The sequence below is a fragment of the Rutilus rutilus genome (assembly GCF_951802725.1).
Source record: "Rutilus rutilus genome assembly, chromosome: 22".
Taxonomy (NCBI): Eukaryota; Metazoa; Chordata; class Actinopteri; order Cypriniformes; family Leuciscidae; genus Rutilus; species Rutilus rutilus.
Window position 1 is genome coordinate 575,001 of NC_140227.1, and position 15,125 is coordinate 590,125.

The 15,125-nt window shown below is 43.4% G+C and overlaps 2 protein-coding genes across 3 annotated transcripts in view; both read right to left on the reverse strand.

Moving 5' to 3' along the window:
- tegt (testis enhanced gene transcript (BAX inhibitor 1)) overlaps nucleotides 1-3,476 on the reverse strand; it is a 12,725-nt gene extending 9,249 nt beyond the window's left edge. Inside the window, exon 1 of one of the 2 annotated variants that reach the window (XM_084395410.1) lies at nucleotides 3,315-3,476. The gene's annotated coding sequence lies outside the window, so the exon portion shown is untranslated. The remainder of the gene's footprint in view (nucleotides 1-3,314) is intronic. The other variant, XM_084395411.1, reaches the window with a different exon arrangement.
- Nucleotides 3,477-4,064: 588 nt separating this feature from the next.
- The window catches only part of avil (advillin), a 28,569-nt gene continuing 17,508 nt past the window's right edge, over nucleotides 4,065-15,125 (reverse strand). The window contains exons 14-20 of the mRNA XM_084394491.1: nucleotides 10,816-10,995; nucleotides 9,863-10,011; nucleotides 9,633-9,777; nucleotides 9,010-9,198; nucleotides 8,844-8,912; nucleotides 8,639-8,746; nucleotides 4,065-4,940 (exon numbers count right to left, since the gene is read on the reverse strand). Coding sequence (XP_084250617.1) covers nucleotides 4,827-4,940; nucleotides 8,639-8,746; nucleotides 8,844-8,912; nucleotides 9,010-9,198; nucleotides 9,633-9,777; nucleotides 9,863-10,011; nucleotides 10,816-10,995 — 954 coding nt within the window. The 3' untranslated portion in view covers nucleotides 4,065-4,826. The remainder of the gene's footprint in view (nucleotides 4,941-8,638; nucleotides 8,747-8,843; nucleotides 8,913-9,009; nucleotides 9,199-9,632; nucleotides 9,778-9,862; nucleotides 10,012-10,815; nucleotides 10,996-15,125) is intronic.

Here is a 15,125-nt window from a genome sequence, read left to right on the forward strand (position 1 = left end):
CGAGAGAAGCTTCAGCGGGAGAAGCTTCAGCGGGAGAAGCTTCAGCGAGAGAAGCTTCAGCGGGAGAAGCTTCAGCGAGAGAAGCTCGGCGAGAGAAGCTCGGCGGGAGAAGCTTCAGCGAGAGAAGCTCAGCGGGAGAAGCTTCAGCGAGAGAAGCTCAGCGAGAGAAGCTCAGCGGGAGAAGCTTCAGCGGGAGAAGCTTCAGCATTTTCAAGGTGGAGATATAAGCACTACTTCAAATTAATTGAGGTCAAAGGCAAGAACTAGGGGTGGAACGGTACATGTATTCGTATTGAACCGAGAGAGAGAGAGAGAGAGGGAGAGGCACGGGCGCGATCGAAAAGTTGCAAAGTGTTTACATTTGTGTGCGTGTGTGTGTGTGTGTGTGAGGCGTGGACGCGATCGAACAGTGGAAACATAAAAACATAATCCGTAATTTTGTTTATACAGGACATTCAAACTGCAAAGTGTTTAAGTTGCTGCTAATTAAAATTTTAAGGAAAACAAATATATTAATCTGAAATTTAGCAAATTAATTTTCAATTCATTCAAATTACCAAACGTATCTCAAGGTCTTTTTGTCTTTGTATTAATTTAATTAATAAACTAATTATATAAAACATATATAATGTTATATAATGTGCACAGTCAGTGCACTACAAATAAACTGGTTCAATGCCTTTACTTTATTAATAAAACTTTTAATAAAAAGTTGAGAGAGGTTGATTTAATTTGCTAGAGTTAAATGCACTTTATATGGTGTAACTGTTTACTTTTCTTACAAAGATAATGCTTGAAGTGCAGGATAAACCTCTTGCTGTCTGTCGACGTGCAATAAATATCTAAAGTTAAACACCTGTCTGTTCTACTCATTTCAACTGACTTGTGAAAACTGCTAAAAAAATCCAAATTCTTTGACATATAGCAACTTTTTTTTTTAACAGTAACGCAAATAGTTACTTTCCCTGGTAACGAGTTACTTTTATTATAGAGTAATTCAGTTACTAACTCAGTTACTTTTTGGAACAAGTAGTGAGTAACTATAACTAATTACTTTTTTAAAGTAACGTTCCCAACACTGTTTTCAATACAATCAAAAACAGAGACGGAGACGCAAGTTGTGTTTGAATGAAACGCGTCCGTTGCGATACATGGATGTGCGCTGTGTTATAATGTGTTGCTATTGACGACGGTCATTATAAGGAGGAAATGCCAGAGAATATAATCTTGCTTAAAGGGATACTCCACTTTTTTCGGAAATATGCTCATTTTACATCTCCCCCAGAGTTAAACAGATGAGTTTTACCGTTTTAGAATCCATTCAGCCGAACTCCGGGTCTGACGGTACCACTTTTAGCATAGCTTAGCACAGATCATTGATTCTGATTAGTCCAGTAGCATTTCTTTCAAAATGACCAAAGAGTTTAAATATTTTTCCTTGACTCTTCTGTAGTTAAACCGTGTACTAAGATCGACGGAAAATGAAAAGTTGCGATTTTCTAAGCCTATATGGCTAGGAACTACTCTCATTCCAGCGTAATAATCAAGGAACTGTGTGGCTGTACCATGAGTGCAGCAGGCGTAATGATATGACGCAGCGCCTGAAAATAGGTCTAATAGGTTAGACAAACTTAGTCCCGGTCACGTTGGAAGAAGTTACCGAGCTGGGGACTATTTTCAGGCGCTGCGTCATATCATTACGCCTGCTGCACTCATGGTACAGCCGCACAGTTCCTTGATTATTACGCCGGAATGAGAGTAGTTCCTAGCCATATAGGCTTAGAAAATCGCAACTTTTCATTTTCCGTCGATCTTAGTACACGGTTTAACTACAGAAGAGTCAAGTTTTAAATAGGAAAAATATTTAAACTCTTTGGTCATTTTGAAAGAAATGCTACTGGACTAATCAGAATCAATGATCTGTGCTAAGCTATGCTAAAAGTGGTACCGTCAGACCCGGAGTTCGGCTGAATGGATTCTAAAACGGTAAAACTCATCTGTTTAACTCTGGGGGAGATGTAAAATGAGCATATTTCCGAAAAAAGTGGAGTATCCCTTTAAAGTGCACAGAGCTGCTCGTTTATTTGTTTTGTTGATGGTCAAATATTGAGATGTCTTCAGTGTGAGCATCATCTCGTCTGAACAAAACCCTGATCATATTAATAATCATGATCATTTTGGTCACTATTATCGTCATATGAAATTTTCATACCGTCCCATCCCTACTGTACACACACACAGACTCGCTTGTACACACACACACTCACACACACAGACTCGTTTGTACACACACACACACACACACACGCTTGTCACTTACACACACTCACTTACACACACACTCACTTACACACACACAAACACTCACTCGCTTGTATACACAGACTCTCACTGTGTGCATGTACAAGCAAGTGTGTGTGTGAGAGTGTGTAGAAGCGAGTGTGTGTGTGTGTGTGTGTAGAAGCGAGTGTGTGTGTGTAGAAGCAAGTGTGCGTGAGTGTGTAGAAGCGAGTGTGTGTACGTCAACAAGTCTGAAAAGGATATTTAACATGAGATTAAAACTAAATAAAAAAAATAACACTTATTACTAAATTAACAGAAACACAAAATCGAAACACAGTGGTCAGAGGTCATGTGACGTCACAGCAGTCAGCAGAGCAGAAACACTGGTCAACTCTTATCATCATTAAAGGCTCGCAGGAAATGATGTCACTCGGAAAGTTCACTGCGAACCATCATGTGCTGTTTCTGGAGGAGTTTCTACTAAACGTTGGTCACGTGATCAGTGTGCGCTTCTCAACTCAACTGGTTTTCTAAAAGACGTGCGTATATAGCCTGACCTTTGACCTCATCTGACAGCAGCGCAGATCGTCGACATTATACAGGCTTGAGGGAAACTAGAGATTTACTAAAACCCCGTCAGATCCGTGGATTATCCACACAGATATCAGAAGATCAACACTGAACTTCCTCGCGGAGAGCGAAAGTAAAAGCTCAGATGTGCGAGAGTGGCATTACACGGAAAACACACTTCTGCTCCCAACTTACACACACACACTCGCACATAAACCACACACACCCCAATAAAAGTCCGTTCCGCAGTCTAACGTGTAATAAACACGCGATAAACGCACATCAGCTCGAGCTCGACGGATAATCGCGTTAGATCGCAGAAGTTTGTCGAGTTGAGTGTTTAATCGCTCAGTTCTCGTGACGTGTTTCTCCTGGCGGTTTGCTCTTCCCGCTCATCTTGTTATTATTCATCTTAAATATGATTTCTCGACATTCTATAAAGGTAAAGTAGATTTATTTACCATAAGCTGTGAGAGAGTGTGTGTGTCCGTCGGTTGTTCCTGAAGGCCTGTGGATTCGGATCAACGCCTCTCTGTCACGTACAGCGCGTGCAAAACAACGCGACGTCACCAGCGTGATGACGTCAGACGCACGCTGAGGTTGCGTCAGTTTGGTGAAACTCCGCCCCCTACTGGAGCCGATGTGAGATTTATACAATCTTTACAAATCTACTTAAACCAGTGCTAGATCTGAGACACGTGTTGCTGTTGGCCATGCTGGCTTCACACAGTTTAGAAAAATCTTTTATACCCTTTTCAACAAACAACAAAAAAGGGCTGTATCCGTCACACTGTTACACCTTGAAACGTGTATTAAACATTATTTCAGTTTTATTTAATAATTTGTTTGTTTGTTTTGTAAACATATCATTAATTATTCATTTATAAATATTAAGTAACTTTATAAATTAGAGCTAACCTTACCACTAATCTAGATCTTAGGCTATTCTTTTTATCCATGTTAGGAATCTTGTTTCAGCCACAGAATAAAACATTTTAAAAGATAATTGTGTTTTTTTATCTCACAATTGCATGTTATAAAGTCAAAATTTCAAGATATAAACTCTCAATTTTGCATTTTTTCGCAATTGTGAGATAAGAAGTCGCAATTACCCTTTTTTATTATTTTTATTCTGTACAAGTTGTTCATAGTTTTGAAAAAACTTTTATACCATAAAAACAAAAACAAAACAAAAAACAGACTTTTACACCTTGAAACATTGTTTTTTGTTTTATTTAATAATTTGTTTGTTTTGTAAACATAATTAATTCTTCATTCATAATCTTAAGTAACTTTATTAACCTAACCTTGTTGCCACGCATGTCATGTGTTTAACTGAAACATCAGGCTCAAGTTGTACAACAGATTAAAAAGACAATAATAATAATAATAAAACACAGAGATTTTAAAGGGCTACACAAGCATCGTAAATTAAAGATTACAACTCAATTTAATTTTTTGCATAGTTTCACCATCTCATAATAACATTGTAATTCTATCAGAAATAATTCTAACCAACCCTTTCATCTGTTGAAGAACAATAATTAAAACTACAATAAACATCAGACTAAAGGCCCATTTCACCTCATTAGAAAATATTGTTTTCTTTAAGCGAGAGATTATTTTCCATGTACACGAGTATTAGTATTTTGTGCTTACGAATGAAGACAACATTCAGTTTCAGAATAAAAACACGAGAAAGGAAAGCATGATTCATACAGGCTGATCCACACTTGTAGAATTGCACTATTTAAAAAAATATCATTCAATATTTTTAAAGCTGTTGGATATATATTAAAATATTAATGTCACTTGAAAGCAAGAACAAATGCAAGTATACATATTTAATACATATATTTTTCTTTTACTGTTCACCAGAAACAGCATTAGTGCCACGATTGAGCAGAAATATGTTTGTCTCTGGAACATTAAACTATTACACATTTACTGAAACCAAGAAGATGTAAATGCTTTCAGAACAATCCTCTTCCCTTCTTCATGCTCTTCTGCTTCCACTGAGGAAAACTGTCGAACTCTGCTCTCGACATTCCAAATATGGCCTGGAAATCCTGATCCGACAGATATTTCTGGAATATAATAGAAAAGAGACAGAAAAAGTGAATGATTTGATCACTAAAGAAATATTAACACTTTTATCAGTATCCTGATAATATATATATACATACATGCATGAGAATGTTACACACACACACACACACACACACACACACACACACACACACACACACACACTCTCTCTCTTTCTCTCTCTCTCACACACACACACACACACACACACTCTCTCTTTCTCTCTCTCTCACACACACACACACACACACACACTTTCCTTCTTTCTCACACACACACTGACACACTCACTCACACACTCTTTCTCTCTTTCTCACACACACTCACACACACACACACTCACTCACACACTCTCTCTCTCACACACACTCACTCACACACTCTTTCTCTCTTTCTCACACACACTCACACACACACACACACACACTCACACACACACACACACACACACACACACTTGTAGACACTCACTCTCTCTCACACACACACACACACACACACACACTCGTAGACACTCACTCTCTCACACACACACACACACACACACACACACACACACACACACATTCACACTCATAGACACTCACTCTCTCTCACACACACACACACACACACACACACACACTCATGACCCGGGCTGCAACTCATCAGCCTTACTGTCATTCAATGCAAATCGCTGTTAATACTTCACATGCCTGTCAAAGATATGTACATTTGACTAAAATATTTGAATACATTTTAATAAAAGTGTGTTGCTACTTTCTTTAGAGCTGTTTGTGTGTGGGTGTGTGTGTGTGTGTGGGAGAGAGAGAGATAGTGTGTGTGAGAGAGAGAGCAAGAGAGAGAGAGAGAGAAAGAGAGAGTATGTGTGTGTGTGTGTGTGTGTGTGTGTGTGTAAGAGAGAGAGAGAGAGAGAGAGTGTGTGTGTGTGTGTGTGTGTGTGTGTGTGTGTGAGTGTGTGTGTGTGTGTGTGTGTGTGTGTGTGTGTGTGGGAGAGAGAGAGAGATAGTGTGTGTGAGAGTGAGTGTGAGTGTGAATGTGTGAGTGTGAGTGTGTGTGTGTGTGTGTGTGTGGGAGAGAGAGAGATAGTGTGTGTGAGAGAGAGCGAGAGAGAGAGAGAGAGAGAAAGAGAAAGAGAGAGTATGTGTGTGTGTGTGTGTGTGTGTGTGTGTGTGTGTGTGTAAGAGAGAGAGAGAGAGAGAGAGAGAGAGAGAGTGTGTGTGTGTGTGTGTGTGTGTGTGTGTGAGTGTGTGTGGGTGTGTGTGTGTGTGTGTGGGAGAGAGAGAGATAGTGTGTGTGAGAGAGAGCGAGAGAGAGAGAGAGAGAGAAAGAGAAAGAGAGAGTATGTGTGTGTGTGTGTGTGTGTGTGTGTGTGTAAGAGAGAGAGAGAGAGAGAGAGTGTGTGAGTGTGAGTGAGTGTGTGTGTGTGTGTGTGTGTGTGTGTGTGTGTGGGAGAGAGAGAGAGAGTGTGTGTGTGAGTGAGTGTGAGTGTGAGTGTGAATGTGTGAGTGTGAGTGTGAGTGTGAGTGTGTGTGTGTGTGTGTGTGTGTGTGTGTGTGTGTGTGAGAGTGAGAGTGAGTGTCTACGTGTGTGTGTGTGTGTGTGGTTGTGTGTGTGTGTGTGGCGGTTCTGGACCAGTATCAGACGTCGAACTCCACACACATCATCAGATCACAGACACACTGTCAGTCGAGACACAATCGAGACCATAAACAGCAGCCAGCAACACACACTCGCACACGGCCTAAATTGGTCACACAACAAGGCATTTGCTTAAATGACTCATGATAGACTTTGTGCAAATCTGACCAACCGCATAGGAAAATCTTCTAAGAAAGAAAATGGAACAAAAATGGAAATGAATGTCCTGGTTGCCTTGTAAGGGAACGCTCTGCGACTGGGTCGTGAAGCACGTGTGTAATCAGTCCAGTAGTGTGACGAGACGGCAGAGGCGCGCGACGTCACCAGCCGGGAACTATAAAGCCTGTCCAAACAATTCAACGCTAGCGTCTGTGTCTGTAAAGATCCTGTTAGCGTCTCGAGCTCCTCTGGGACTGGATGCTGTGGTTCAGAAGTCAAGTCAAGCCAAGTCAAGTCACATTTATTTATACAGCGCTTTTTACAACACAGAGTGTTTCAAAGCAGCTTTACAGAGATAACAGGAAAATAATGCAACAAAGTTTGTTTCCAGAAGAAAATGGCGCACAATCTAGCTTCAGTAAGTTCAGTGATGGTTAATTTTTGTTGTAAAAAAGTTATTAATTTAGTTCATTTCTATATATATAGCCGCTCTCAGAGGACCTTCAGGTGTGCTGAGGGATTCGGTCACGATCAAGCACATCATCTCTTGTGTGCATCGAATCAGTCCTGTCAGTTGTAAACGGATTAAAGCGATGGCAATCCCCAGGACAAGGGGGTTTGATCGAAGCATGATCAAGGACACGCTGCAATGCCTGCATGTAGTGCTGGGCGGTACAGCGGTTCATCCCGAATAACGGTGTTTATTTTTGTTATGATATGAATTTAATAAACCGCAATACCAGCGTATGCCACTTTAACAGCGCTGGTAACGCGGCGCGGCGTTACTGAGACGGTGAAGATGGAGAGGTTAAACTATAACTGATAGCTGTCAAATTATACATTTCCCATACATTGGTTCACAATATCAATACTGCCTTTTGGAAAATCTATTTGTGTTTGGCTTTGACATCGTTGAATAAACATGAGCACTGCACGTTTCACAGTCTAAACGCGGCGCGGGTGTTCTTATATGAATGTTTCTGAAGCGAACTGACGGTCTTTAGAAAAGTGTAGATGTTATTTCAGTTGAATTTTTCTTTAAATTTACTGATAAAGCAGCGTTTATGAGCCGTTACCGTGGAAACCGCAGGTTCTGCCGCTCCTACAGCGCCTCCTGCTGGAGCTTTTTATAAACACCTACAGAACACTACAAAACTGTTGTTGTGCGGATGAGCAGCCGGAGTGTGTTAAGGGTTTTCTGTTAGAACGGTGTGTGTTAGCGGCCCCTAAGTTAATAACTAATGATCTTTACAACGGAAGTGAATCAATCAAAACTAACTTTAGCTGGACAATAACTTTATTCTAGAGCTGCTGTAAAGCCTAAACACTCTCTGTTACTTTCATTCTGGAAAATAATACAGTTCCCCCAAGCCGACCCTTTCCTCTCCTTCTTACACATTCCGAACCTCATCACACAAGACTTAATATCTGAAGTCATTTTGCTTCTCAAGTAAATGTCTCTCAATTTAAGAATGTTATGATATTCATAGTGTAAAACAAGTCAAAATTAATTTTTTGCACTAGATTTGGGAGCAGGATTTAGAGCAGAAATCCTCAAATAGTGGACCGTGACCCGGTTCTGGACCGGCTTGGTTCCAACCAGAACACAGACGCCACTGCTTTGGCTCTCGGGACCCAATATCCTCATCTTTAATGGTTATTACGGCTGTTTAGGGTTTTGAAGAAGTACTACTGAAGATGGAAATGTATAACTCTTCCAAAAAACTATTGTCCGGATCTCTGCTGGGAAGGGGATATAGAGACCGGATCTCTTGGAACTTTCGCTGATCACTCCTGATTTAGAGCAAAAGCAGGTTTCTTCAATAACACCAGCTAGTGCTGCTCGCATGTCTGTTCGAGCTCCTGAAAACTAAAGCTGTGATGAAGCGTAACGCACCTCTCTGTGTGCGGGGTCCACGTCATCAGGCAGTTCCCCAGCCAGTTTGTTCATCAGCACTTCCGGTGGATAATGTGTGATGCTTTTATTCTCTTCACCAGAGGATTCCTTCAGGGGAAATTAACACTTTATGTAAATCTTTTATGCAAATCATGCAGAAATGGACTGAAAAGTTTGTTATATTCTAGGGTATATAAGATCATACAGAAACAACTTTAGTTGGCAATGTAATCTCTCCTAACTCCTCCTTCAGTTGCTCGTAGGTTTTGCCACCCTAATGCAAGAATAAAAGAGTTAGAGGTTGTTCATCTGCAGAGAATTCCTTAGTATGCTTGTATACTCTATGTTAATTCAATGGAAATCAAACCTACACTCCATTTGGTAGGGTCCCAGGCAGTGAACCAGCCAGTGAAGGTAGGAGGCTCAAACCCCTGCTTCACCATCATTATAGGAGTGTCGGGGTCCCGGGATCCAGGGTGAGTCCGCAGGTATTCCTGGCATGTTGTCACAGATTCCCGACGCTCCACATCATTTGCTTCATTTCCAATCCATAGAAATACCTAGAAGAACCAAACGCTGAAGTAAGGACTGCAAGGTTTTAAAAGTGTTTAAAGATCAAGGCCCTATCATACACTCGGTGCAATGCAATTTTTAAATATAAATAAATGTGACTGGAGTCTAAATTTCAGAGCTGCTGCAAACACATCGCTATGATCAGATGCTTTCTGAACTGCTGTTTTCTCATTTTTGTGTTATTTATTTTGTTTTTGAGTGGATAGCGTGGCACATATTTACATATTCATCTAAATGTGGGTGGCGTTGGGATGTCCACTAACAGAATATTGCTGCAAAGGTGTTTCAAATTCTTTTTACCCTTAAATGAAGAACGAAAAAGAACTTCACCATGAAGAGTGTATCAAGGCTTATAGCCACCAAACCTTATTTTTCATTGCAGATTAAATGTATAGTTTTAGTTCAAACTGTGTTGCTCTACCTGATCCCACGTGTCCAAAAGCATTACGTCATCCTCTCTCAGATCATCCTGTGCGAACTGGGTCACCTCAGTCGCAATATACTGGCCCGTCTTATTGGAGCATTCGAAGAGGCGCGGTTGATGATCGGAAGTAACCATCTGTAATCTTTGAGAAGAAGTGACATCAATAGCCAAGAATAAAGAACTTATTTCCCTTTGAATCTCTTTACACAACACTTTGTTCTGTATACCTTCTTTCACTTGCGTATGGTCCTTTTCCACCTAAGATTTCCCAAAACTCATTTGGCTCCTGTCCCTCAGCCATAACTTCCTCAGACGAGCCTCGCCCAATGAAGGAGCTCACCTCTTTAGCCATGGCTCTCTCATCACCACTGGAGCCCTGAGAGGTTATCAACAGAGGTTAGTACTGCTCTCCCAATAATGTCCATTATAGGGACCGGATAGTTTGATGCCACTGGATAGTTCTAGGAACTCAGCTATAGGAACTATCCCCCAGGATGGTTCTCCGAGAACTTATGGTTCCTCTCGGAACGTTTTCCTGGTTGCATTCGCACCGCCAGTAGGAACTCTGAAGTGACGTAAGACACGCTGGTTGTTGTGACTTTTATTTTGACGGCGCTGAGAACGACTGAGCCTGAGCAAACAAACAGTGCTTGCATTCTCATTAGTTTACGATCTGTCCAACAGTCCTGTCTAATACATCATCAGATAGAACTGTTATACATAGAAAGTAGACAGTATATGAAAAGTTATTGGCGTTTGCCATGTGGTTGAAGTTCAGTGTGGCTGAGCTGTTCGTAGAGATAGTTTCTGGAGTAAATATATAAGCTATAATCTGTGTTTACAAAGCTTTTTTAATAATGGCGGGTGCTGGTGTTTCGTGTGCGTTCGGCCAATCAGTGAACACTAACGTCACTGTAGTTCCTATAGCGCTGGTTTAGACCGACTCTGAAGTAGGAACATATTAGTTCCTCAAAAGGAGTTCCTAGAACTAAAATGGTTCCTAGTTCCTGCGGTGCGAACACGCCAAAATCCGGGAACTTCCGCCAATAGTTCTAGGAACTATGAAGAGGTTCCTCCAGTGCAAAAGCCCATTATGTAAAGAGTAGTGCTGGACTTTGCAACATCTGTTTTCCCATTAAAATACTATCGGTTATTCAACTTCTGTAGGAAGACTGCGTACTTTGCCATACCACAGGTAGACGCCATACTGGCTTTTCAAAAGGAAGACATCATTGGAGTTGAGAGAGCCTGCCAGAGCTGGAACCTCTATTGCTTTTGAATTGGTTGGGTGAGATCCACAGATCTGAAACAGGCGCACAGGGGGCTCCGGCTCTTGGACACTCTTTCGGGAAGTCCCTCCCTACAATGGAAACAAAGGAACTTTATTTATTAGAAAACAACAGCAATTTCAGGAACCTGGAATTTATTCTTGTTCGAATGGATGCCTTTGACCAAATTATTTAGTCAAATATACCAAGTTCTGTCATGAAACTCCAGGCTGACTGGTCCTTTACATGCACTCTGCAAGCAATCACATTATCACTGCATGGCACAAGCTGATTGGCCTCTGCTGATCCTGCAGCCGATGAGATTGCTTGCTCAACATTTAAACAGTCTGGTTCAGTGTTTGCTGTAAGCTGGTCCTGCAGGACTATCAGAGATCATCTGAACCCTCCACCTCCCCAGCTCAACCTGCCCAGATCTGTCCTCTAAACCCCTCACCTCCCCAGCTCCACCTGCCTATATCTGTCCTCTGAATCCTCCACCTCCCAAGCTCCACCTGCCCAGATCTGTCCTCTGAACCCTCCACCTCCCCAGCTCCACCTGCCCAGATCTGTCCTCTGAACACTCCACCTCCCCAGCTCCACCTGCCCAGATCTGTCCTCTAAACCACTCCACCTCCCCAGCTCCACCTGCCCAGATCTGTCCTCTGTACCCTCCACCTCCCCAGCTCCACCTGCCCAGATCTGTCCTCTGAACACTCCACCTCCCCAGCTCCACCTGCCCAGATCTGTCCTCTGTACCCTCCACCTCCCCAGCTCCACCTGCCCAGATCTGTCCTCTGTACCCTCCACCTCCCCAGCTCCACCTGCCCAGATCTGTCCTCTGAACACTCCACCTCCCCAGCTCCACCTGCCCAGATCTGTCCTCTGTACCCTCCACCTCCCCAGCTCCACCTGCCCAGATCTGTCCTCTGAACACTCCACCTCCCCAGCTCCACCTGCCCAGATCTGTCCTCTGAACACTCCACCTCCCCAGCTCCACCTGCCCAGATCTGTCCTCTGTACCCTCCATCTCCCCAGCTCCACCTGCCCAGATCTGTCCTCTGAACACTCCACCTCCCCAGCTCCACCTGCCCAGATCTGTCCTCTGAACCCTCCACCTCCCCAGCTCCACCTGCCCAGATCTGTCCTCTGAACACTCCACCTCCCCAGCTCCACCTGCCCAGATCTGTCCTCTGTACCCTCCACCTCCCCAGCTCCACCTGCCCAGATCTGTCCTCTGTACCCTCCACCTCCCCAGCTCCACCTGCCCAGATCTGTCCTCTGAACACTCCACCTCCCCAGCTCCACCTGCCCAGATCTGTCCTCTGTACCCTCCACCTCCCCAGCTCCACCTGCCCAGATCTGTCCTCTGTACCCTCCACCTCCCCAGCTCCACCTGCCCAGATCTGTCCTCTGAACACTCCACCTCCCCAGCTCCACCTGCCCAGATCTGTCCTCTGAACCCTCCACCTCCCCAGCTCCACCTGCCCAGATCTGTCCTCTGTACACTCCACCTCCCCAGCTCCACCTGCCCAGATCTGTCCTCTGAACACTCCACCTCCCCAGCTCCACCTGCCCAGATCTGTCCTCTGTACCCTCCACCTCCCCAGCTCCACCTGCCCAGATCTGTCCTCTGTACTCTCCACCTCCCCAGCTCCACCTGCCCAGATCTGTCCTCTGAACACTCCACCTCCCCAGCTCCACCTGCCCAGATCTGTCCTCTGAACACTCCACCTCCCCAGCTCCACCTGCCCAGATCTGTCCACTGTACCCTCCACCTCCCCAGCTCCACCTGCCCAGATCTGTCCTCTGTACCCTCCACCTCCCCAGCTCCACCTGCCCAGATCTGTCCTCTGAACACTCCACCTCCCCAGCTCCACCTGCCCAGATCTGTCCTCTGTACCCTCCACCTCCCCAGCTCCACCTGCCCAGATCTGTCCTCTGTACCCTCCACCTCCCCAGCTCCACCTGCCCAGATCTGTCCTCTGAACACTCCACCTCCCCAGCTCCACCTGCCCAGATCTGTCCTCTGAACACTCCACCTCCCCAGCTCCACCTGCCCAGATCTGTCCTCTGAACACTCCACCTCCCCAGCTCCACCTGCCCAGATCTGTCCTCTGTACCCTCCACCTCCCCAGCTCCACCTGCCCAGATCTGTCCTCTGAACACTCCACCTCCCCAGCTCCACCTGCCCAGATCTGTCCTCTGAACACTCCACCTCCCCAGCTCCACCTGCCCAGATCTGTCCTCTGAACACTCCACCTCCCCAGCTCCACCTGCCCAGATCTGTCCTCTGTACCCTCCACCTCCCCAGCTCCACCTGCCCAGATCTGTCCTCTGAACACTCCACCTCCCCAGCTCCACCTGCCCAGATCTGTCCTCTGAACACTCCACCTCCCCAGCTCCACCTGCCCAGATCTGTCCTCTGTACCCTCCACCTCCCCAGATCCACCTGCCCAGATCTGTCCTCTGAACACTCCACCTCCCCAGCTCCACCTGCCCAGATCTGTCCTCTGAACACTCCACCTCCCCAGCTCCACCTGCCCAGATCTGTCCTCTGAACACTCCACCTCCCCAGCTCCACCTGCCCAGATCTGTCCTCTGTACCCTCCACCTCCCCAGCTCCACCTGCCCAGATCTGTCCTCTGAACCCTCCACCTCCCCAGCTCCACCTGCCCAGATCTGTCCTCTGAACACTCCACCTCCCCAGCTCCACCTGCCCAGATCTGCTGCGGATTGATGTATGACTATTTAGTATGTCTAGTTATGCAGCAGCAACATGTCTTACATGTTCACAAAAGTGTGTCTGTGTGTATTAGAAGCAAGTCCATACTTGCTCTGCAGCAGCAGTGTAGCAGATATAGTCCACCAAGACCAAATTCATCAATTACAACCAATTAAGTCCAGATCTATACTCAAAAAGGTTAATTTCATTATGTTAAATCTACTTAAATTTGTAAATGGAAAGGATTTATTTAGTGTCTGTTGTGCTCATAAGTGAACTGTATTGTTGACTACTATTTTGAAAAATGTTGTGTTCTCACGTAATTCTGAGTAAGGACGAAAGTGAAAGACTAAACAAGATGGATAAAGTTTGCTACTCAAGTCTCGTGTGTTTTATTGCTGTTTAATAACCCCATGCTTTGTCATGTCATTTATTTAGAAAATTGTCATTTGAGTGTTCAGGTGTCTCTTGTTATCTGATTTGTTCTCTGTTATTTAACCATGTGGTTCTTTCTTACCTTTGCGGATTATTGTTTGAATGTTAGATTTAGGGGGTGTTTTCACGACACCGTTTTCAACTAAAAAAGTAAAACTTTTTATGCGATTTGGCCGTTCATTTACACGACAATGGCGTTTTGGGTGCCTGAAAACGCAAACTTTTGCAAACGGGTTTCAGAATGTCTCTGTGTAAACAACAGAAACGCGAATCTGTGAAGATGATGACGTCATGCATATTACGTGTTCAGTGTTTCATCGCCATCTAATGGCCTGGCAGAAGAATACCGAGTTTTTAGTAGTTTTAATCAAATCGTTGTCGTGTAAACGTACCCTTCGAAGACTTTGTTGGAATGTTTCAAAGCCAAGCCTTTTCAGATCACATGAATCGTAAAATGCTGTAAAATATGTCAACATTTATTTAAATGTCTTTTGGATATTTAAATTTAAAACTAAAATAGGATAACAAGCAAGCAAAAAAATCATGTTGGTTGGGTTGTGTCGTTGCAATGGAATAAAAAGTTGAACCGCTTTCTGCAGCAAATTAATCATTAAAAGTCAACCGGTGAATTTTGCTTATAATATGAATACGGAATGTGACTTTGGAGTATTAATATGGAGCTTATAATATGACAAAATGATTTGAATCTGAATTTTGAATATTGACAAGTGTAATCTTACAAAATATTATATTATGTGGAATATTAAATATTTCTGAATTTGATTTCTTTAAAAGAATATTGAACATTTGAAATTTAACGAATTTAAATGTTTTTAAAAAACATTTATTAAAAGAATTTTAAAAAACATTTATTTTCAAACAGCTGTTTTTTTTTTTTTTTTGAATTCTTAGACTGCAAATATCCAGTTTAAAAAAAACTTTTTCAAGATGAAGAAGAAATTCAGAACTTCAAATTCAGTTTTCTAAAATTCAAAACTCAGAAAATTCAGATCGTACAGAAAGTAGGTCACAGGTCATCCTCAGGGAAGAGTAGAGGATCTCAGG